The 25,429-nt window shown below is 35.9% G+C and overlaps 1 protein-coding gene across 2 annotated transcripts; it reads left to right on the top strand.

The window, feature by feature from the left end:
* Nucleotides 1-7,301: 7,301 nt before the first annotated feature.
* LOC145125294 (uncharacterized) lies at nt 7,302-18,584 on the top strand. 2 transcript variants are annotated; one of them, XR_013715916.1, is made up of 8 exons: nt 7,302-7,771; nt 8,192-8,449; nt 8,535-8,580; nt 8,660-8,960; nt 9,033-9,108; nt 9,238-9,419; nt 9,559-9,643; nt 18,448-18,584. XR_013715916.1 is itself a non-coding variant. In XM_079060770.1 (7 exons), exons 1-6 carry the CDS (start codon nt 7,442-7,444, stop codon nt 9,406-9,408), a joined length of 1,182 nt encoding a protein of 393 aa, XP_078916896.1. In that variant the 5' UTR covers nt 7,302-7,441; the 3' UTR covers nt 9,409-9,419; nt 9,559-9,826. The 2 variants fall into 2 exon arrangements, 1 of the variants encoding a protein (XP_078916896.1); XM_079060770.1 differs by lacking the exon at nt 18,448-18,584 and having other exon boundaries at nt 9,559-9,826.
* Nucleotides 18,585-25,429: the final 6,845 nt, after the last annotated feature.

The following is a 25,429-nucleotide window of genomic DNA, read 5'->3' as shown; positions in this document are numbered from 1 at the left end:
GTCCTATAAGGCGTCTTAGACGCCTTATAGGACGCCGACGCGGAAAAAAACTCGAAAATCAATTTTTTAGCACCTATTTAAGGGAGATTAAACCCTAATCGACTTAGGACTTCTCCCCTGCGATTTTCCCCAGTTTTGGAGGATTCCAAACACATTCTAATCTTCTCCAAATGCGTTAATGATCATCAATTTCTGAATCTGAGGCTACGAATCACCAAGTTCATCATCAAACAACGTTTGAAGATCATTCAACCGGTGAATCGTCATCAATTCCATCAAACTCCAAATTTGATTACTTTTTCTCCAAGGTTTCATCGTTCCATGATTGATTGATCATTAGACTTTATTAGTTTTATGATTTCAAGTTTGCTTATGAATTTTAGTATGAATTCCATTGTTTTTATTCAATTTGTGTGCTTTTTGATTGTTATGGAAGACTAAACCATTAGGGTTACTTCGGGGAACGTTGTAGGATGTTAGGATGAACATGATTTGATTATTACTTTTATTCCAATCAATTTCAATCATTGTTCTATTCTTCAAGTTTTAAGTTTTATTTGCAATAATTGGAGTTGGGTTTTTCTTATTGTGTGATATTGCAACTTAGATAGTGCATTGTTAAATTCACTAATCATTCCGAATTCAAGTAGTTTAGGAATTAAGATGGCTAGTAGAATCCACATACATTATTCTGAACTTGTAGTATTAAATGTTCAACATTGTAATTGGTAATTATAAGACATAATATTGTCAAGCCACTCATTGTTCCTAATCCATTTAGACATAGGGAGTAAGACAATTAGTAGGGATAACATATTGTGTGCCCAAAGTTATTTATTGCATGTTAATTGACCTTAGTTATGTTTTCATAATTAATTTGGAATTTAAGGGATGATAAACACGTGAGTCTTAATCATCTGACACTAAACCTGAAGTAACCTTGTTTTTCTCATTGGTGATCGTTTTGCAATATAAAGTTTCTAGTTTTTTTTATTTAAATCTTAGTTAAAAAAAAATTTCGTGATAATTGCAAGTATTAGTTCTTTTTCATTGACTACTATAGCACAAAGTTTGACCACAAACTCCTCGTGGATTCGACCCGACTTACCCTGTCTACTTAGGTTAGTTGGTTTATTTTTGATTGAGACAACGACCTCGATCAGCAGATGAGAAACTTTTTCTTACTTTCACCATTTACCAATTGTAGGTTAATCACATTGTCTTTTTTAACTCAATTTTTTTTGTTTGTATATTAACTTCACCTTTTTTATGATTTTTCAGCTAGGACATGGTTGGGATTTGGCTACAGATGAAGAACTTAAATGCTTGAACAAAAAGGTTTGAAATCTATCTTATGTATTTGAATATATTTTTTCATTATAATGTTCATTTTATATAATATTTACTAGGAAAAGATGCAAATTGCGAAAAAAGAATTATGTAGAAAATATCATTCTACAATTAGAAAATGGGATTTCTGCATATTTTCCAAAAAAAAAAGGCAAAAGATTTTTAGAAAATATGCAGAAAATAACATCGTACTTTTAGAAAATTGGATTTTCTGCTTATTTTTCAGGAAAAAAAAACAAAAATTTCAAAAAAAAACATAGAAAATATTTATAAAATAACATTATACTTTTGAAAAAAATTGGATTTTCTTCATATTTTCTGAAAAAAAAAATAACTAAAAAAACTTTTAGAAAACATGCCGAAAATAACATGGTATTTTCAGAAAAATAGGATTTTTAGTAGTTTTTTAGAAATGAAAATTACGAAAACAACTTTAGAAGATAACACTGGACTCCAAAAAATTGGATTTTCTGCATATTTTCCTTACGAAAGGAAAATTGGCAAGAAAATAGCCTTGTAATGTAACTAGAACAGATTTTCTATATCTTTTCTAAGTATTTCCCAGAAAAAAAAACAAAACATAACAATAAACTTTAGAAAATAAGTAGAAAATAGTATTGTTGATAGGATTTTTGTTGGTGCTATGATTGTTTTTATTAAGTTGTCATTTTTGTTTTGAACATTGGAATGAATAATAGCAAACAAGCGTTATTTTTAGAGTAACTATCTTTCAAAAGGATTCGTGTGAAAGATTTGGATTGTACCGTTCTTTAGTGAGGGTTAAAGGAATTCAATTTTGTTATTTTATTACCAAAAGAACAAAATTCCATCATTACATATATTGAAAAAATAGAAGGGCAAAATTACAAAAAATAACCATTTATATGTTGCTAAATTGGAAGTAACTTGCTATTACAATATAAAATAAATTTATTTTGATAAAGTCTATTGGAAATTTTCAATTTGAATTCCAATAAACTAACACAACTATGTGGTGCAGTCTAAAGTTTGGAAAAATGACTTCCAACCAAATGAATCACCACTTTGGATACACTTTTTAACACCACTTCCGATGATGAAAACAACACCAATGTTTTGACCGCATTTATGAGCATCATTGTTAAGCTTGTTGAAAGTGAGTTTTGAAATAAACTAGAATGCAAGCACCTCTGTGTAGAAAACTCCACCCAAGTTAAGCACTTTTAATGAATGTACATTGCTATTGTTGTATCTTGCATTTATCCTATTTATCAATTGATTGGTATTTGAGTATTCTAGCATTTGAATTTTATTTCACAACATTGTATTAATTTCAATTTATTTTATCTTATTTCAGTATTGTACTTTGTAAGCACATTGGGCAAAAGAAGTTGGATATTGATTTAAGAAACAATGTGGTATGGGATATGTCATTGTACATTATTAGATTGGAGAACGAAATTTGCAAGTCTTTCATATTTGAAGTCAAATGTTTCTGCTTCTATAATAGTTGTTCTGTCCTCAAATTTTGTTATAGGAACCTTTTTTAAATCCTCAAAAAACTATGTCGTTAAATATATTTATCTTGGTTTTACTTTTATTAATCATTTCTTTTTTACGGTTAACATTTTAAGAAAAATATTTAAACCCAAGTATAAATTGATTAACAAAAACGCTATGAATTAATAAGTGCAACACAATGAAATCGGACTTACAATGTTAGTAAAAGGAAATACCGGTCCTAAAATATTAGATTTTTAAAGTATACATTAATATTTAATATTTGTTTATTGATAATTGTTTAGATGTACTACCTATTTGTACACATTAGCTAATCGTCTCTAGAAATTAATTTCTGGAAAAACAATTTACACCCGTCGCTTGGCGCGGGTAAACGGCTAGTATATATATATATATATATATATATATATATATATATATATATATATATATATATATATATATATATATATATATTAGAATGAATAGTCTTACTTTTGTTATTTTTCAAAAATATTTATATGAAAAAATATAATTATTTAGGCAATAAATGAAGAAGTACTGACATATAAACGAATGTTGTAAACGAAAAATACATAAAACCATAAAACCTCTTAAAACTAAATAAAAGAACCGACACTAACATATTAGTGAATGATGTAAACAAAAAACATATAAAAAACAACATTAAACAATTATATTGGACGATTTATAGTTATCCGGTTTATTATTTTAATTTGTTTATTCAAACACAACGTAAAAAACATCATTATATAATGTAAACGAACAAAACGTTAAAAAACAACATCAAATAATATATTCAATTAAAACGTCAAAAATATCTGGGTTATTATTTTAATTTGTCTATTTGAACAAAACGTAAAAGAAAATCATTATATAATGTAAACAAAAAAAAAAGTAAAAAAAGAACAACATCAAATAATATATTCAAATAAAACATCAAAAATATTAAAAAAAATTTAAATCACCAAAAGAAAGATAAATAAATAAATCTTAAAAGAAATAATAATGTGATTTTATATAACTTAGATAATTGATTTAAAAAAATAAAAATAATTTTTAAATAATCTATATTAATTTTATTAAAATAAAATCTATAATATATATATATATATATATATATATATATATATATATATATATATATATATATATATATATATATATATATATATATAGGTTTTATGGAAAACAAAAAACCCTAAAAATAAAAAAAATGCATAAAAAAATACTTAGAGATCACAAAACTTTTATTTTTGAATTTTTTTAATGAAAAAATCGCAGCTTTTACTTTAAATTCGCTGAAAATTTTTTTGAAAAAAAAACCAATTTAAAAAAAAATTGATTTTTTATTTTGTTTTAGCGATTTTATTAAAAAACCTACGATTTTTCTATAAAAAAATTTAAAAAAAAAGTTTTGTGATCTCTTAGTATTTTTTTTATGTATTTTTATGATTTTTAGAGTTTTTTTAGGGTTTTTTTGTTTTCCAAATAACCCTTCCCTATATATATATATATATATATATATATATATATATATATATATATATATATATATATAGTTTAAAAAAAGACAAAAGTAAGAAAGGGTAATTTGGTCTTTTTATATGGAGCAAGGACATGCTGTGCAATATTCACAAACCACAGGGATGTAACCTATCAATATTTAAACTTAGGGACCAAAACTGAGAATTCGATCAAACCACAATGACAATTTCTGTAATTTACTCTTTTTACTATTTGTACCATTTGTGCATTCTTACAAATAAGTTTTAAATAATAAAACAAGTTTAGAGATGGTGACATTTAAAACCAGTTACCATTTCTAAAAGGCCATTTTTAGTGCATAAATCATGACAAATGGATATGGGTGAGAGAATATTATGGTCCAAACACTTAAAGAAGACATTGATATGCATCTAAAGAAGCTAGAAAGAACTTATGTTGGCATTCTAAAAGGTCTAGCGCTTCGTATGGTATACGTGTGATGGTTCAAATGTTACCTTGTATATGATGATTAAGCTTTATTTATTTGATGTGGTTTATATTAGCTATGCAACAAGCTCCATTTAACCATCAAACCCTTTATAAACCAATGATTCCTTTAGGAGGCAAAGGACATATACTGGACCCTTAATGATAGACCTTGGGAGTCTCTTATAAAGTGAAGGACATTGAGTTGTAAGTTAGAGTGGACCTGGGTATTTGGGTATGTATGTTTATATTATGTGTTGGATTCATTGTATATGCACTATTTATCTTGACTTGATCTCTATCATAGTGTCTAATTTATAATGTAATGTTTTTTCCCTTAAATAAGTTTTGAAGATGGAAAAAGGTTATTTTCCCAACTGAATTTACTATTTTAACATCAAGTCAAGTTAGAAACAAATACCATAATACGATTTGAGAATAAGAGATGGTTACACAAACCATATTGAATACAACTTTGTGCTTGAGATAACTTATAGACTTATTTAATGTGTGTCTATATTGATACTTTTAAAAAAATTAATTTGCTTTAACGTTTTCTTGAAATGGGGCTTCCATTTTTACATAAAGTTGGATTGGATCTTTACAAGTTTTTGTTAAAATCCATTTCAAATTGTCCATATATATATGAGAGGTGTTACAATTACTCGTGTTACGTGATGTCAATAAAATATAATCCAACACCTAAACATCATTCAACATCAAAATCATGGAAACATATCATTAATCCAAACTAGAAAACTAATGTTTATCGGAGATCGATTCCATATCTTCAATCAAAGATAATATATCTCTTTCTACCTAAGAACACAATTTAAATTACAATGTCTTGGTAAGTTATCATATATAAAGGATATAAATAACACTCATAATATACAATAAAGACTTACAACTTATCTTATGTACATTTGCCAAAGCACATTAATGAATCCTTAATATTTACTTTTTACTCCCGCAATATCTCATTATTAGTCATACTACATTTGATAATAATATAACGGGGTAATAAATCATATTTTGTTTTGAACCGGCAAACGGAGAATTATATTAAAAAAAAAAAGAGAGCCCCAGCAAGTTGCTAAGGAAAAGTACAGCAAAGAAATGAAGCCAAAGCAAAAACAAGGAAAATAAAAAGATTACAACCCGATAAAAGGGTTTAGACATCACTCTGACCATCTAATCGAATCGGTTTTTCCTTTATATTTGACCCAAATGAACAACGTCGACATAATGATATCCACCAATTTCGTCGGTTGCAGCCTTTTGTTATTGAACACTCTGTCATTTCGTGACTTCCAAATACTCCACATAGTTTCATAGAAAATTCACAGCAATATCCTTTTATTCTTTGGGCAATTTCCCCAATTGGATGTGTAGTCAAGTGTGTCATGAACTAAGGAAAAGTTTGCAGGTTGAATGTTACACAATTTTAATATCCACTTCATCATCGTTTTTGTGTAAGAGCATTGAATCAACATGTGATCTGATGTTTCTTCTACCTCTCCACATTGATGACACATTGTGGAGGTTATATTGACACCTCTTTGCGATAAAGTGACAGATGTCGGAATGCGCCCTTGTTTTGCTCGTCATATAAAAGTCGACACCTTGATTGGAATCTCCTTCACCCATTCGAACCTCCCGATATCAACAGAACAGCAACTGTCTAATTTCCTCCTTAATATGTTGACTTCATAATCGCCATTGATGCTAAGGGGGCAAGTCCAGTTCGAACCATGTATTGCCTCCGATTGCAGATGTTATAAAAGTTTATAGATCATTTATTTCTAACTCTAATTATAGGAATGGAACTAGTTAGTTAAAATGGAAAATCATGAAATGCTCGATTTATAAGTTACTCAAGTTTATCAAGCTCTTTTATAAAAGAAAAACCATGTAAGCTAATACAAATTTGGTTTTGTTGTTTTCATAAAATATATTGGCCGAGTAAAATAAAATTTGAGATAACCTACGTATCACTTCTTAAAAGTTAAAATTACTACATTTCATAAGTTTTTACCAATCCAATTCGATTGTAGTTTGATAAATTATGTTTTTTTGTATTTATAATAAAATATAAGAAATTGCATTTAAAAATTTTGTCAGCCAAATAATAACTAATTTCTTCGACCACAAAATTTAATGGAATATCAATAATTCCAATTCTTTTTATTTTGTAAAACAAACACAATTTTTACTTTGAACTTACTTTCAAATTCTTTTGAAAGTTGAAACTGTGAACCAAATACACCTAAATGATTTGATATGAATTGACTATTCATTAGAACATTTATTTAATATGGTTTATGTAATTTTTACATATTTACAGCTTATAAAAAAGGTGGTTAGCAAATGATTTAATAATGAACAACATAAATCAAAACTTGATGTTTTATGTGGCATGTGAAATCGGTTACTTGCCAATTGCTAATGATTCGTTAAACGAAGTCAAAATTAAAACCATTTTACTTGACTCGCTTGCGTCGACTCGTTAACTATTCAGGCAAACTCGGGTTTGCCAAAACTGGAATTTGTTCGGCTGGGACCCACATACATCAGACTGTGGCATGTTCCCAAGCGACACCACCTTCCACCGCTAATGACGATTTCCGGCGACGGAAAGGTAATCTACAACCTTGACTACCGATCGAAGAACGACGATGCGTGGTACACCTCCGGCGTCGTTCTCGAAAATGGAAAGCGGCTGCGCGTCAAGTTCAAGGATTTCAAGTCAGGCGACGCTGATGAGGTATTCTCTATGGGTAATTTCTCCAAACACGATGAACTGGAAGAATTTCTCCGTCGATTTCGTCCGGTGTCCGTGCCGGTCGAGGAGAACGAGTGCTCCACAGTGATCGAAGGCATGACGGTGTGTGCTACTTATAAAGGCGATGGATCAATTCGATACTTCGACGCCATTGTTGATGGTGTATGTATCTTACCTATACTTTAGGGCAAATACGCAGTAATTTCACAATGTTTTCGATCACCTGTTCGAACAAGTAGACAATCGCATTCTATTCTCACTAATCATTTCAGTATCATCTTCGTCCAATTTCGATACCTTTATCTGACATAAATCATACTGAGACGTTAAAATTCTCTCGTTCCATTACTCATCCGTAGCCTTCTTGTCCCAAATTGAACGCTCTTCTTACTTAATCTGAATAAAACTAACTAGAAGAAGAAGCTTCTGTTTAAGAAATCACTCACCAATCACCACAACTTCCGAATTCATATCAGTAGATAGACAGATTCGAAAATGCATATTACTAGTTCTGTTTTGTTTATTTAGGCAAGCAATTGTTCTTCCCATTTTGTTCATAGTTTGCTGTTATCCACTGGATAGGTTTGCTACAAAGAGCATAAACCTGAGAAGTGCGTATGCACTTATTTACTATGCTGGAAACATGGCCCTGGTGAAGGCACCGTAACTGCAGAAAGTATTGTTGATATATGCTTCATTATGTCTGGTGCCCCTGATCCCAGAGTTACTGACTTTGCAAAGCTTGTGATGGAAAAACTCTCTTCTCAATCTAGTCTCACACCCAAGACTCCATTTCTGTCCAGAAAAACAAGCTCAAACCAAACTCTTAACAAGTTACAGGTAAGTTCTTCAGTACATGACATTTTCTCTTGCAGTTTGTGATTTCTTGTAATAATATGTAAATGGTTCTCTCCTTGATTTGTAGGAATTTAGTGGTGATGTAGACAGTTGTTTTGGTGGATTCTCTGAAGGTTTGAATCCTTTTTAAATTTCTATCTTTTAAATCTTGGTTTTTGAAGAACTTATTATAATCTGTTTTTGCAAGGATAGAGAAGGGAAGATTCAAGACTGAACTAATTGATCAGGACAGAGACATGGGAGGTGTCAAAGAAACTGAATCTCATCATTTCATAATATTAGAGAATCTGGAGAAAGATCTATCTCCAGTCTTGATGAAGGACTTCATATATGAACAAACTTCAATCACAACACATACTTATGTTTTTCAAAGCCTGTCAACTGAACCATATGCAAGAGGAGTAATTATTGTGGATAGCAAACAAAAGCTGAAGAGGATACATGAATTTATAAGCAATCCAAATCACTTTATTGTATCTACTTTTTCTGGAAGGTAACCATTACTTAATTTCCTGCTTTCATTTTCTGAATTTATAAGCAATTCAAATCACTTAATTTCCCATAGGCCATGGGTAATAGCTGAAGACATGCTTAGAGCTGAAACTTTCAACATAATGCAGATCCTGCAGCCAAAGTCTGAGGTGAAAGTTTTTTACTTTTCTTTCTATAAGTAGGAGTAAACAACAGTTCAACATAATTCACGTCTCAACTTTTTATCTTTTGTGTTTGTTCTTTATTGATCTTTGACCTTCTTGAAATCCCAATACCAGAACAAAAAAACAGGAGACAAGTTAATGGTGGTGCATTTAGGAACAAAAGAATATATGAGAGCTAAAAAATCAAAAGATCTATATATGGAATTCCGGAATCATGTAAATAGACTTGTGAAGAGGTTAGATATGGAGGAGAAGAAGAAATGGTGTTCATCCAGTACAAACTAGTTACTAATCATGTAAATAGACTTCTTTACAAGCTTATATATATATATATATATATATATATATATATATATATATATATATATATATATATATATATCCTGTTTTCTACATACAAAGTTGGAAATTGAAGAGATGATTATTTTTTTGCAGGTGTTGTAAAGGTGCAAGAGTTGAGTTGTAATTTTGTAAAGCAAAACTTCCACTTTGTTTTGCCTTTGAATCGGGTGCAATGTAGGTATGTTTACTCTTAGCTTAAGTACAAGTTAATACAACAAAGTCCATTGGATCCGGTCAAAAAGAAATATGTAAGTTGTTTTACGGGTAGTAAAATTTAAGGGTATATGTTTCTCTTACATATCAATTTTAATTGGATTTTGGCTTGTCTCATTATTAGTGATATATCTTATATTGTTAATCAATTGGATGTGTAAAATGCATTTTTGCATGATTATTTCAATGAAAAACGCATTTTTCATGCATCAACCCATGGGTTTCCATGACCATCACATTTCACTATATGTGCCCTCCACTAAATTTGGCTCATTGTGTCTGGTGCAAGTGTTTGTGGATATTGTTTCCATAATGGGTTTCCTTCATTTATCACCAAAGCAATGAAGTTGCTTACCTTATGCTTGCGCAAAATACCTATATAGTTAAAAAATATACAAATATATGTTTTTTGTTAAATATGAGAATGACATTGTTGTTAACTTTTATATAAAACATTTATTATTTTGAGTGATATGATAATGTAGACCATAGACATCTATTAAAACTTGTATGATTTAATGTTATTTATAGTTTTTTGTTATGATTAATTAATGTTTTAAAAACTTATTTGCTTAACACTTTAATTTCTAGAGAGAATGACAAAAATAACCATGTTTTCTAATTACTTTTCATTAAATAGCCCAAAATTAGCCTTTAGTAAAAATTAGCCAATGAAATAGTAGATAATTAAGGAAAACTACGGTTTCATCAAGAAACCTACGGTTTGGTCATAAGGAGGTTAAATGAACTACGGTTTGGGAGCATTGGGCTACTGTTTCAAAGTCTGTCCACTAGTTGACGGCTCATTAGTTCATAATATATAAAGTTAAAATTTTCCATTTGGGCCATTATCCATTCTTTGCTAGAGAAAACTCTCTCAATGCAAGATCCGAACAACCATATATTTTCTATTCTTTGAAGCTAGAGAATTCTACGATTTCCGTTAACTTTTTTTCCATATGTTTTTTTTTCGAACTTGTATAGTGATATAGTTGTAAGTAAATGTAGGTATTTTAGATGGAGTCCATAGTTTGATCGAAAAAAAAATTGAAAGCCAAGAACAAAACACTAGTTATTCATATGAAACAATAGTTTTTAGAAGGAAACAATAGTTATTCGAAGAGAACGGTAGTTTTTATCACCTACGGTTTCGAAAAACGTAGTTAGTAGAGAGCATACCATAGGTTATTTTTTCACCTAGGCTTTCATATGTGCAAATGATTTTATTTTTTAATACTAAACCCTCAAACCGTAGACCATGTATGAAACACTAGACGATTTAAAACCTACAGTTTTCTTGGCTATTTTTGGCTATTTGCAAAAAAATTGGCTATTAAGTGAGAAGTAATTAAGGAATTTGGCTACATTTGTCATCGTCTCTAATTTCTATCATTAATTATTTAATTTTGTTTTTAAAGGTAACAACATAATTTTTTTTATATAATGTTCTTTTTAAGTATTGTTGTTGTAAGTTATTTTTAAACTAATTATTTTGGAAGCTTTTAATGTTTATAAAATAACTTTAGGAAAGTTTTTAGTTAACTTGTTACATTTAACATTATAATTTATGACTTTTAACTATTTATAAAACAAATTTAGGTTTTGCATTTATTATTATTTACAAAATAAACTTCGAGTTTTCTTTTATGTTTAATTGAAATTTCAATTTAAGTCAACATTTTTTACGTTATATTTAAATTAAGTATTTAAGTATTTTATACAAAATATTCAAAAATTATGACCTTAAATTGACAACGTTTTATATACAAGAGCATATCCAAACTAATAAGTTAAGTTTAATATGTTAAAAGTTAAAGACATGATTTTCTAATTAGAAGTAAAAGATGTTAATTTAATATTGAAGTTTAGTTAAATTAAGATTATAATTTAGGTTTTGCACTTATTTTATTAACCAATTTATAATCATTATTAGAAATAAACTAAAAGTCATAGGAGTTTTAAATGCATGTGATAAAAGAAAAAATGTCTCTTTTATAATATAGTACAAATATAGATATAGATAAAGATAGATAGATATCATACATACCCCATTCTCTCATTGTTTATAGAAATATCTCATGCATGTGAATTCGCCATGAAAGAAGTCAATTATCTTAGCCATTTTGGGCATTGTTTTTACTAGGCATTCTATGAGTATGTTTCTTAACCAAACATAATATGTTAAAGAAATTATTGAACACACGACATGACATCTTGTAAAACATTGCACACGTTGGTTCATAAGCTCAACCACTATAGATTTGTAACATCCCGAGTTTCAGGTATTTTCAAATCCTTCATTTGGTTTTAAATTATGTCATTTTGGTCTTTAGATTGTAAAGATGTAGCCCTATGAAGCCCTAGTGGCAAAATGTAATTTTTGAGCAGGAGTTGTACGTTGAGCGTACATGGGAGTACGCTAAGATCACAGGAGTCTGATCTAGAATACTGCACGTAACCTCGGCTGATACAAACTCCCTCATCCGCTCCTCGAGCTGCTCGGTCCCTGAACCCGAGCCTGTTCTGCCAACTGGTCTACCCCGTAGTGTCACCATTCTGCAGCATATCATAACTACCATTAGCATACACATCTCTACTGAGCGATCACACTCACACTACCAGTTCCTCGGTTTCATCTCAGCCCTTCTTGAATCGAGTACGGATCCTCTGCTTTCAGTAGTATGAGCCCCTACTACCTTCCACATCTATCTGTACTTTCCTCAAGAATTGCCTCGACTACACCAAGTCCCTTTCACTACTACTAACACTGCTCCCAGCATTACTCTCATCCTAGGCTTGCCCTAGGGTAACCTCCAACTCACTAACTGCCATCAGCTGCATAAGAAGTCCCTGTTATCTCCCCTTAACTAACTCGCGAATACCATTACATATTGCTTAGACTAGATGATTCTTCGAATGAGAGTTCCTACCCTACAACGGTTAGACTCATACAAGAGCTGCGAAATAGGGCTAGACCTAACCTTCTAAAAGTTATTTAGTCCTTGCAATATGTAACTTAACATATTCGTTTACTAGTTAATTAGAGATAACTAGAACTCCTAATAGCACAAAGCAAGCAACATTCGGGATTGGGAAAACTAGCCACATAATCCAATCAAGTTGTTTTATCCTTTAATCAGAAATCTGTACTAGCATGCAATTCATAAAGCTCATATACATAAAGCAGGCACATAAGGCATCTTCCTAGATCCTTAGTCCTAATCTAGCATGCAGTTCTAATACACATATCATAACATAAACTTGTATGGGTAATTTGGGAGAACTTACTTGAGCTCGGCTGATTGCATGCACCACACCCCTTTTCTCTTTTCAAAATCCTTTTTCTTTTTCTCAAAGCTCTTTTACAAAAATGATTTTCCTTTGAAAACCTTCATACCAAGTCCTCAGTTTGAGTTCAGACACACCCGAGAGTGTATCCGAATCCCTCAAACCAAGGCTCTGATACCAACTTGTAACATCCCAAAAATCATGACCAAAAAATTTCATTTTAAAACATTACTAAAGCATAGTATCAAATCATTTCAAACATACTAAAAGGGTTATATAACAAATCAGAGTATCTTTTCAAAACACTTGTTCATTTTATCAGAGTAAACATCCCAGGCTAAACTTCTTTGGTGTGTGCCATGCGATCATCCCGAGCTCTTCCCTCCGCTACCAGAAGTACCTGAAACCAAAACTAAAAACCGTAAGCACGAAACTTAGTGAGTTCCCCAACCTACCACATACCACATACATATCCACATACCAGGCCCCCGCCCGCTGCATCGGGACTTGCCCGGCATCGGACTAGCTCCGGCATCGGGCCCCGCCCGGCATCAGGCCCCGCCTGGCATCGAGCCCCGCTCGGTATACATATCTATTCTCTTAGGCCCCGCCTGTCTCTGGGCCTCGCCCGCTACTAACCAATACAAGCATATAACATGACACATATCATAAAGCTAACATACTCTACTGTACTACTGATCTAAGGCCTCGCCTATCTTGGGCCCCACCCCTGTCCTGCTACTGGTGAGTCATGGAACCCCGTCCACGCTCCTGCTGATAGTGAGATACGGGCGCCCGCCCACACTCACCTCCCTCCTAACTCGGGCATCATCCCTGCTCTGCTACTAATGAGATACGAAACCCCGTCCCTACTCGGCTAGTGATGAGATACGGGACCTCGCCCGACTCACCTCCCTACCAAGCACATACAAGTATCACAAAGACAACAAGTATAACTACACATGCAATACTGCCTCGGGTATCACCCGGCATCGGACCGAAATCCGGAAAATATAAACTGCATCGGGCTAACCCCGGTAACGGATCTAAATCCGAACAAATCACAATAAGTGCCTAGGGTTAACCCCCGGGTCTTCCTACTACACATAACCATAAGCATAAACATAATAGGTCGGCATTGTGGCCGTAGACCCATGCACACAGTGAGGAGACTCACCTCGCACTGCTGAAGACTAGCTGAACACTTCTGACTGCTAACCGACAACTTCTGAACTGCTGATCCTTCGGCTCCCCGAACTATCAATACCCAAAGTAACATTTAGACCACAATATTCCAAAAGTCAACCCTGGTCAAACTTGGTCAAAGTCAACGGTCAAATTCAACCTCCAGTTGACTTGACTCGCCGAGTTGGTCTACCAACTCGTCGAGTCCATACTCCTCCAACCCCATACAACCCCAACTCCACTCGTCGAGTCTAGCAAGGACTCGACGGGTTCTCATTCAACCATACAATCGGGACCATCTTCATCCGACTCGCCGAGTTCGACCTTGAACTCGTCGAGTTCATCATCCACATAAGAATGTGTCTAGGCTGTGACTCGCCGAGTTGTATGAACAACTCGTCGAATCCATACTCATAAACTAAGGAGATTGCCTTAGACTCGCCGAGTTCTTCCTTGAACTCGTTGAGTATGATGAACTTCATGACCACTATGGACTCAGACTGGCTGCGTCCCTAACCATTCAACTTATACCCTTTAACAAAAGGGTTTTGGGGCAATAACTGGCATGACTCGCCGAGTCCCTCTATGTACAACTCTATTCAGACGATTTCAGTCAAGCACAAGGCATCCAAGACCCAGATCTAGCCTCCTAGGGTCGAAATAACACGCAAAGCTAATACCTTTGCGTCCATGCATGGCCCTTTTTGCTCAAAAGGCCATAACAACTTCTTAAACTTTGCATGGAGAGTTCTATTGGCATAAAGCCTCCACCTTTATGCCTTAATTACTCCGAATAGTCCTAGATCTGAAAGGATCTAGCTTAGGGACGTCCAAATCCCACAAGAAATCATTCTTGGTCCATAAACTTCATAAAAAGGGACATAAAGAGATCTAACAAACTAGAAGTCAAGGAAGGAACTTGATTACCAAAATGAGCAGCAAATGGAGTGAATCTTCTGGATCTACTCCTTCCTCCTTGAACCTCCAACCTTCTTCTTGTTCCTCCAAGCTTCAAGAGTGCTCCAAAACTCTCAAAATGACTCACAGCCAATGTTCTAAAAAGCTCGCCACGGCTCCGCCATGGCGCGCCATGACTCCAAGGCTTGTACTTGCCGCCAAGCTTTGACAAAATGCCGCCTTAAGTCACATATGTATATAAAGATGAATAATAGTAGAAAATATATATATATAATTATTAATTATATACAAAATTTCCGCCTTAAGTCACGATTTACAAACGACATGGCTCGCCACGACTCAAAAAAGCTTGAGGCTTGACATTACCGCCAAGTCACGTCTTACGTTATTTAGAACCTTGCTCACAACTCAAGGGAGGCTCTAGGGTTTTCGTTCTGGACTTGAGAGAGTATCAAGGGGGCTGATGAAGGCGATAATCTTCCTTAAATAGGGTACAAGGCCCGCATTTAGGGTTTTTCCCCAAACCTGGCCAACTCGTCGAGTCAGTCTTCAGACTCGTCGAGTAGGTCACTAAACCCGCGACCAAATCGCGCTCCTACTCGTCGAGCCACCCATCTACTCGACGAGTCACTTCCTCATTTGAGGTTTTTCTTCTCTTTTCCGACCTTCTAAATTCAGGGTGTTACACTATAAGAGAGTGTTTTGAGCTAAAAGTGTGTCCTTTGTGTGCTTAAAGAAGAAGGAGTTGCATCAAGGAGATTAAAGGGAAAACAAGCTTGTGGATCTTGGATTATCACCTTCTTGGGAAGCTCCAGAAGGTGAAAAGTTGCTACCTTTATTCTTCATTTGCTTGGATCTCATTTTGATAGCTTTATGATGCTCTTCTTGTCCCAAAAGTCCCAATGTTATGCATGTTTTGTTTTGTACGTTTTCGGTTGTCCTTTCAGACCCTAGGAAGGGTTCTAAGCCATAAAAATGAGGTCCCTTTAGCTAGTTTGGCTCCATGCTTCTTGTAGAAGTTCTTAATAAATTAAGACCATGTATTAAGGACTTTTTAGACGTCTAAAGTCATAAAGTTGGTGACTTTATGACTTTGGGGTACATTTAGACCATGGATCTGAAGTTTAGGTTTAAGTGCTTAAGCCATTAAGCACTTTTTGAAGTTTTGGGCTCTGCGAGATTACCCCTCGCATAGAAGAGAGTATGCCCCGCGTACTCGGTCAACGTCCCCATAATGCAGTCAATGCGAGGCTTGTGTACGCTGAGCGTACCTTCAGAGTATGCCCCGCATACTCGCATGGTTCAACCATTTTCGAGTTAACTCGGCTGCGTTGACTCAGTAGGTTTATGGATTTTGACCAGTTGACTTTGAGTTGACATATGGTGAACCATGTATATTGTTTGACGATTTACGAGACAATCTCAATATTTATTCACTTCCCATTTTGACTGTAGGGGACTATTTATGTAACGCCCCGTTCCTGGTACGTATTTAATTTATTTAAATGTCTTTTATGAAGAGCTACTCGGCGAGTAGTAGCCCTAACTCGTCGAGTAGATGCCAGGATGCACGCGGATTTTAAGTGATCTACTCGCCGAGTTCGCGCCTGGACTCGACGAGTAGGCCAGTCTGGAGGAAACCCTAACCCTTAGGGTTTGCACCCTATTTAAACGTCCTTATAGCCCCCATCCCAGCCTCCAGCACCCTTAGAGCATTCCACCTCGAAACCCTAGCCTCCATTGGTGAGTTTGAGTGCTTCCTTCTTGATTGTGAGTGTTTTGGTGTATTCTTGGAAGGGTAGAAGTGAAGGAAAGAGAGAAGGTGCAATGGAGAGGAAGGAGATCCAAGAACTAGCCCTCATCAGCTTCATATTCTGGTAATAAAGTTATTACCTTGCTTATTCCTCCATTAAACCCTCTTTATGCTTGTTATGCCTTCTTTGGAGCCTTTTATGATTCAAAGCTTGGGATATGGACTCCCCTTGGATGGAAACTTCAGATCTGGACCCTCATTGCATTCTAGAAGTGTAAAGTTTCAGTCATGTTTGTGATTGATGTCCCTTTTGAGCTTAGAATCCCATTAAGAGATTAGTTTTGGACATTTGAAGCCTTTAAGCTATGCATGCACGTAAAGTTTGAAACTTTACGTGATAAGCATGCCCTAGGAACTTGGATCTGTGATTTGGAGCCGCTGCATGGCTCAAATCAGGTTTGTATGGAAAAGGGACTGAAAGGACTCGGCGAGTCCATGCTTGACTCGACGAGTCATATGAAGATAGCCGTGGACTCGACGAGTTGGATGAGCAACTCGGCGAGTCCAATGAAGATTGCCTTAGACTCGACGAGTTGTTCATCAACTCGGCGAGTCGGATGAGTTCACCCCGAGAAAAGTAGTGTTTGAGTGAAATAGCCTCATTCCTTCTTAGATACACGTGAAGTTAGCAACTTTACGTGTTCAGATGGTTCCAGGGGCTCAGATCTACAAGTTAGATGCTCTGGAATGGTTTAGAATTCAACAGTATGGAATCTGCACGACAGAACTCGACGAGTTGTTCTTGGACTCGACGAGTCGAGTAGCGAGTCCCCGTTTTTATTCGACTTGTGAGTTCAGGGTGAATCAGTGAGTGGGAAAGGGACTCGGTGAGTTAAAGTCAGTGTTAGTAAATAAGGGACTCGGCGAGTCCGGTCAAACAGGAAGTTGACTTTGACCAAGGGTGAAATAGTCATTTTACCCTGAGATTAGTTGTCAGTGTTTGATTCAGTGTTTATGGAATTGTAGTCGGGGAGTTCCGGAGCAGCGGTCAGGCAGTTTCAGATTTAGCATCTCGACAGCCAGCGTTACGAGGTGAGTTTCCTTCCAGTAGGAACGGGTCTACGGCCACAATGCCGGTCCGTTTAGTTAGCAGTAGTTCCGGACTTCGGTCCGATGCAGTAGTTTAGTGTGCTTGATGTCTCTGTGATTCAAGCATGTCTTTGTGTTATGTGTTCCGGACTTCGGTCCGATGCAGTATGCAGTATATGTGCTATGTAGTAGTTATGATTATGCTATGCTATGTTCAGTCAGATTCCGGACTTCGGTCCGATGCAGAGGGCAAGGCCCTGGTTAGTTCCGGACTTCGGTCCGATGCAGAGGGCAAGGCCCTGGTTAGTTCCGGACTTCGGTCCGATGCAGAGGGCAAGGCCCTGGTTAGTTCCGGACTTCGGTCCAATGCAGTTTCCGGACTCCGGTCCGAAGCAGAGGGCAAGGCCCTGGTTAGTTCCGGACTCGGTCCGATGCAGTGGGCAAGGCCCAGTAGTTGCTTATATGTTATTGTATGGTATGTGGTAGTTTGGGGGATCTCACTAAGCTTTGTGCTTACAGTTTCAGTTTGTTTTCAGGTACTTCCGCAAGTAAGGGGAAGAGCTCGGGATGATGGCATGGCACACACCACAACTTCAGTTTTATCCTGGGAGTTTTATCCAGATATTTTGATATGATTGATACAGTATTTGTTTTGACACAGTTACTTGACTTTTGAGTTACACATCTTATGGTTTTAGTATGTATGATATTTGATGATATGATTTTTAGTAATATTTAAACAAAATTTTTGGGTCGTATTTTTGGGATGTTTCAATTTAGTGATATATCTTATCTTATTTTGTGAATGTATTTTATGCATTTCGTTGGGTGCTTTAGTCTTCTTGTCCCCTACAAATTGTGGTCTTGTCATTTTTTGTTATTTTTATTATTTATAACTAGTATAAATGTAAACTAGCATATAATATGATTTTTTGTCACTGTGATATATATATATATATATATATATATATATATATATATATATATATATATATATATATATATATATATATATATATATATATATATATATATATCGGACTAGGTTATAATATGGATAGACAATTATTGTGCGGACGTGTGGACAGTGTTATTCTACGAGAATTACTAAGAGAATAGGTTGTTTAGTAATGTGTATACGTTCAACCTCACACAACTATCATCATTTTCATGCATTCTCACTAATTCTTATTCATTTTTGTTCTCACGCATCGTTTTTCACTAATTTTCATTCTTACAGAATACGAATCAATAAACATTCTGACAGAATGAGAATAATAATAAAAAGTCTATAATAACCTTATAGCCGATTTAATTAGTAAGAATATGTGATAATGACAATAATTATGTAAGATTGAACGTATTCACATTATCAAACAACATATTTTCTTTGTCATTCTCACAGAATAACACTGTCCACACGTCCGCACAATAAATGTCAATCAACATTTGAACCTAGCTCTCTCTCTCTCTCTCTATATATATATATATATATATATATATATATATATATATATATATATATATTAAAATAGTCATTTCTTAGGGTGTCCTAAGTATTTCTCAAGGTGATGAGTATTTTGCAGGCAAAAACAACGTTTTGACCATTTCGCATGACCCTTCCGACCTTTCCTTGTTTAGCAGTGCCCTCACTAACTTGGTGGATAGAGGAGTAGATTTTTTTATGTAACATCTATTACAGCTAAATAATTCCATTATGTTTTTAGTGATTAAAGATTTTAAAAAGGGGATTTTGTGATGGCCATGACGTGGTGAAGGGTACACCTCAGCGTTGTAACACCCGGTTCCCGGTACGTATTTTAAATATTAATTTTTGCATTTTTATACTGGGACTCGACGAGTTAAGGCCCCAAACTCGTCGAGTAGGGGTGAATCTTGGACGCGGTGGAAGAGTCTACTCGACGAGACGGAAGCCCCGACTCGACGAGTAGATCTGTCTGAATAAAACCCTAAATTTTAGGGTTTGCACCCTATTTAAACAACTTATATAGCCTCCACTCTGGCCCCCATCACCCTCAGACCCTATTCTCAAAACCCTAATCAGTTGTGAGTGTTCTTGAGCTATTTTTGTGCCATTTTAGTGAGTTGAAGCTTGGAGAAGGAAGGAAAGGCTTAGAGATCCAAGAAGAAGGCAGTAGATCCAGAGTTTTGGTTGCATTTCCGGTTTGTTTGAGGTAAAAAGCTTCAACCTTGGCTTTCCATCACTTAGATCTTCTTTAGGGCTTGCATATTGTCATTTTTGGGCCATTTCTAAGTCACTTTCGGATTTGAGTGAGTGATGACTTCAGATCTAGGAACATTTGAGCTAAGGAAGCTCAAAGTTGCCACCTTTATTGAGCTATGGCCCTATCCCATGCATTAGAACTCATTTATGGCTTAGTTTTGGTGTTTTAGCTTCATAACACCCATGCATACACATAAAGTTTGTAACTTTACGTGTTATATCAAACCTAGGAGGTCAGATCTATGCTTTGGATGCAATAAGCCCGACTGAAATCAACTGTATGGACTTGGACTTTGGGGGAATCGACGAGTTGTTCATAGGACTCGGCGAGTCGGGTCATGGTTCCCCAACCTTTTCTGTTTCTGAGCAACTCAGATTGAGTCTAGAAGAGGACTCAACAAGATGGATGTGAATATGGACTTGAAGATCAAAGAACTCGACGAGTTCAAGGAGGAACTTGGCGAGTTCAAGGCAATGTCCCGACTGATATGAAGAAGAACTCGACGAGTTTAAGGAAGAACTCTGCGAGTCAAGGGCTAAACATTCCAAATTATATGAAGCAGGACTCGACGAGTTCAAGGATGAGCTCGGCGAGTCATGAGTAAAAGGTCCTGATTCTGTATGAAGGAGAACTCGACGAGTTCTTGAAAGACTCGACGAGTAGGATCGAAGTTCCAGTATTTTATGGATTATGGAACTCGACGAGTTGGTGGCCAACTCGGCGAGTTGAGTCAACCAGAAGTTGACTTTGACCAGGGTGTTGACCTTGACTTTGACCTTGACCTGAGCTGACCCTTGAAAGGGTTATGAGTATTAAAATGGTAATTAAGGAAGGTTGTTATGTGTAGGAAGTTGAGGAATTTGAGAGGAGTTGATCCCAGCACCGAGGATAGTTCAGATACTACACGAAATTGATGTGAGTTACCTTCCAGTAGAAGTGGGTCTAAGGCACCAAGGCCGACCCACTAGTAAGAGTTATAGTAGGGATAATTGTCTTCGTGATAATTATCTGGTATGTTGTTATATGTTATGATTATTGTAACATCCGGGATTTACCAGGTATTATTATTAATTATCTTATTGAATAATGGGTTGCTTTGGTTTGGGCCAGGATAGTTGGGCTTCGAAAAATTGGGCTGAAAAGGGCATTACGCGGGGCGTACCATGCCAGGTACGCTCAGTGTACTCAAAAGATTTGAACGCGGAAGCCATGCACGTACGCCCATCGTACTAAAGGGTACGCGCAACGTACGCATGCAGATTCTAAAACCCTAACTTTTAGGGTTTGATCCCTATATAAAGGACATTATGCCTTTGGTCCAGCCTCCCTATCACCCTTAAGCAGCCACCTCGAAAACCCTAACCCACTCTTGTGTATTTTTGCCATTTGAGAGCTTCTTTGTGTGATTTTGGTGTTCTTAGAAGAAAAGGAGGTTGAGGAAGAGGCAAGGATTCAAGAGGAGCTTGTAGATCTATGAGATTGGCATCATTTCTGACTCTTTCGAGGTATCAAGTTCCAAACTTGACCATTGCATGCTTAGATTTGTTTATAGGAGTGTTTAATGTCACCTTTGGACTCCATTGTTGAAGCTTCTTGCATCTTGATGATTTCAGACCATAAGAGCTATCCTTTTGGGCTCTTAGAGGCACTAAGAGTCATAAAAATCGGACCTTGATGGTTAAGCCACAACCATGCAAGTGTTTGATGGTTATAAAGCTTGTTAAAAGGACCAAAATCATGTTTTGACCCCAACCATGCATGCAAGCACATAAAGTTTGTGACTTTATGGATTAGGAGGTCTTAAAGGACCCAGATCTACATTTTGGACGTGAAGAATTAATGGATTAAGTCACGAATGAAGTCCCAAGAAAGCTGGCCAGTAAGCTAAGCGTACACCCTGGTACGCTGCGCGTATTGGGTCAACTTCCCGTTTGCGGTCAAGGCCAGCATACGCTGGGCGTATGTACCAGGTACGCCGCGCGTATGCATGCAGAGTGGCTACCTTGGGCTTTTTGGGCCTTAGAGGGCTGGGCCTAGACTATTGGGCCCCATAGCCCACTGTGGAGTATAGTTCTGGGCCTGGGAACTTGGAATTATAAGTATTGGACCTTTTGGACCATATTGGGCCACTCGAGATTATTCATTTTGGGCTAAGGATTTATTGGACTTGTGAAAAAGGCCCATTTGAAGAGTTGGGCCCAATTTAGAAAATTGGGCAATTAGTGGGACCTTAGGGAGCCTTTGATGGGCCATGGGTGCACTGGGTATAATAAGTTAGAATTGGGCTTAGGAATGGTTCAAGTTAGGCCAAGGGGGTAAAATGGTCATTTTACCCTAAGTAGTGTTATAGATTCTGATTGAGTGTTATTATGATTATGATAGCCGGGAGTCATCGGTGCAGCTGTTAGAGATTACTTCCCGTGAGATTCGACACTCAGCTTTACGAGGTGAGTTACCTTCCAGTAGAGATGGGTCTAAGGCCACAATGCCGGCCCACTAGTAGGAGTTCTTTGTTAGACGATTGTCTTTGTGATAATTGTCTGGTATGCCACTATCTGATATGCTTTATGTGGTAGGATGCTATGATATATGTGTTAGTAGTAGTAGATGTTAAATAGTCCTCGGTTACCGGTTGAAAGATACCGAAGGGGTAGACAGTGTCCATGCATGCCTAGCAGTATGTTCATGATATGTTATTATATGGTAGTGGTAGGGGTGAAATAGTCCCATGTTACTGGTTGAAAGATACCGAAGGGGAGGTCAGCTCCCGGTTACCGATTGAAAGATACCGAAGGGCAGGTCAGCTCCTAGCTATCGGTTGAAAGATACCGAAGGAAGTCCAGCTTCCGGTTATGCCAGTCAGATACCGGTTAAAAGATACAGAGGGATAGGCAGTATATGTTTATGGTATGTGGTATGATGGGGGAACTCACTAAGTTTCGTGCTTACAGTTTTCAATTTTGTTTCGGGTACCTCTTCAACGAAGGGGAAGGAGTCGGCACGGTAGCAGCGCATCGCACACATATGATTTCCGCATTTTGAGATCCATGGGTTGTACTCTGACATTATTACAATTTTATGTTATGGTTTGAGACATGTGGCTATGATTTTATGAATTGATACGATTCGATGATGTTTTTCAGTAAACCATTTTATAAGCTACTTAATTAAAAATGAATTTTTTAGTCATGAAAATTTGTTTGAGACCGAGCCGATCCGACCAATCCGAAACTGGAAAAACCGAAACCGAAAATAAACCGAAAACAAAAAAAAATCGAAACCGAAAAAACCGGGTACCTACGGGTTGGTTTCGGTTTGGATATCTAAATATCCACGGATACCCGAACCGTGGTTACCCGCATTTATACGGTTCGGTTTTTTTAGCAATTCGGTTCGATTTCTGTTAGTGCATATAAGGTACCCGCCACATGGTCACGGTTCATAATTTTATTACTATCCGAACCGAACCGCCCCGTGAACACCCCTTCCAGATAGGCTGAAGGCCTGACATAGGCGGATCCACCTTGGAGCCAAGGGTATCCCTACATACCCCTAAAAAATTTCCAGTAGTATATTTCGTTTATGTTGAGCTTGAAGTGTCTTATTCCCCACTTGACCTCACTCCTTTTTCAGTCTTTTACTCTCGGGTTTGGTAGCTAAAAGGGAGGGAAAAGCGATTCAAATGGTCCAAGGGAAGGTTACTAAGGGTAAGGGTTAAGAGGTTTTCAAAGATTCGAGCACTTGTATGTTTAAATCGAGCAAAAACGCCACGGATACGCAGCTGCATCGGCTCTTGATAACAGATGAAGACATTACGTTTTTGATACAATTGACCACTCGGGTTTAAGCATATAAACGGAATCTACCGTTAAACCAATTTATCTAATTAAAACAGTTTATGGAAATTGCTATTTACCCATTGATATATATATATATATATATATATATATATATATATATATATATATATATATATATATATATAATTTAATGTTTATTCAAAGAATAATGATTTAATTTTATTATTACTATTATTATTATTAGTATTATTATAACAATTAAAAGAATTAATTACCGGAATCGAAACAGATGTTATAGATATCGATTATCACTCTTTGCAATTAATTGCTTTCATAAAACGAAAGAGTGAAGAGGTGAAGTTTAAAACGTAACTTTGTTATGGAAGTTGAACTTTATATCTAATGAAATTCTGGTTTTTATTTTTTTTCTTATTGTATATTACATGATTTTTTTTGCGGGGATGCCCCTTACTTTGACCCTGGCTCCGCCACTGAGGTCCGATGTGGCGTACCAGTCATGCTGTAGGTTCTGTAGGCGTAACAGATAGACAGTAGGTCGGTGGGGGGTTCTTGTCATGTTGAAGGCCCTGTATGCATGTTGTTTGTTGGTATACATTATCTGTTTTGTGTGGTGGTACTTTCGGGGAAACTCACTAAGTTTTGTGCTTACAGTTTTGGTTTATGGTTTTAGGTACTTCAGTGGACCGTGGCAAGAGGAAGACGTGACCGTACACATCCTTGATTTTATAACTAATTATATATTGGGAGACTCTGATTTTAAATAATGTTTTGAAACAATGGTTTTGTGTAACGCCCGCAGATCCGGGCTAGTCAATTTAGAGACGATGAGCATCAAAAATGAGTTTTTGATGGAAGATTATTTAGAAGGATTAATCTTAACCAAGTTGTAGTATATGTTACAAGGGTTCCGTACGTATAAAGAACGCCGAAATCCGAGTTATAACGAAGAAGTTATGGCTCGTCGAAGTTTTACGGCAAAACCGACACGACACCGGGAGACGTAAATAGGGAATTTACGGTAGAAGACTTTTTAGCCTTAGTAATCTAAACGAAAGCCGTAGAATATGTTAAACCGAGAACATCCATAAAAAGAACGCCCAAATCTGACTTCGTATGAGGAAGTTATGATTTTTCTAAGATTTGGCTTAGCAGTGTACAACCCGAAATTCGAATATTAGATCGAGCGGTTTCTAGCCGACACAACCTAAACGAGAATCGAAGATCTCGTTAATAGAAGCGTAACGATAAAAAGACAGACGAAAACAGACGTCGGATGAAGGAGTTATGAATTTTTAACGGACCAATCCTGTCCCGGCCTGTTAAAAATATAACTTTTAAAATAAAGTCAAAATTAGCCGACGGAGTCTAAACGAAAGTTGTAGAGTACGTTCCCGCCTACGCGTGGATATATAGAGTGTCGAAAACGGAGCTCGTATACGAAAGTTATGATT

Source organism: Lactuca virosa, chromosome 7, assembly GCF_052849685.1.
Source record: "Lactuca virosa cultivar CGN04683 chromosome 7, Lactuca_virosa_CGN04683_v6, whole genome shotgun sequence".
Classification (NCBI taxonomy): domain Eukaryota; kingdom Viridiplantae; phylum Streptophyta; class Magnoliopsida; order Asterales; family Asteraceae; genus Lactuca; species Lactuca virosa.
The sequence above is the reverse complement of the archived record's forward strand: the minus strand, read 5'-3'. Positions and strand labels throughout refer to the sequence as shown.

What these genes read in the sequence shown, in the direction of transcription:
- LOC145125294 (XM_079060770.1), top strand. Translation starts at nt 7,442, where the DNA reads ATGACGATTTCCGGCGACGGAAAGGTAATCTACAACCTTGACTACCGA. An exon ending in TCGACGCCATTGTTGATGGT is followed by an intron (nt 7,772 to 8,191) that starts GTATGTATCTTA and finishes TCCACTGGATAG; the next exon opens with GTTTGCTACAAAGAGCATAA. An exon ending in GTATCTACTTTTTCTGGAAG is followed by an intron (nt 8,961 to 9,032) that starts GTAACCATTACT and finishes AATTTCCCATAG; the next exon opens with GCCATGGGTAATAGCTGAAG.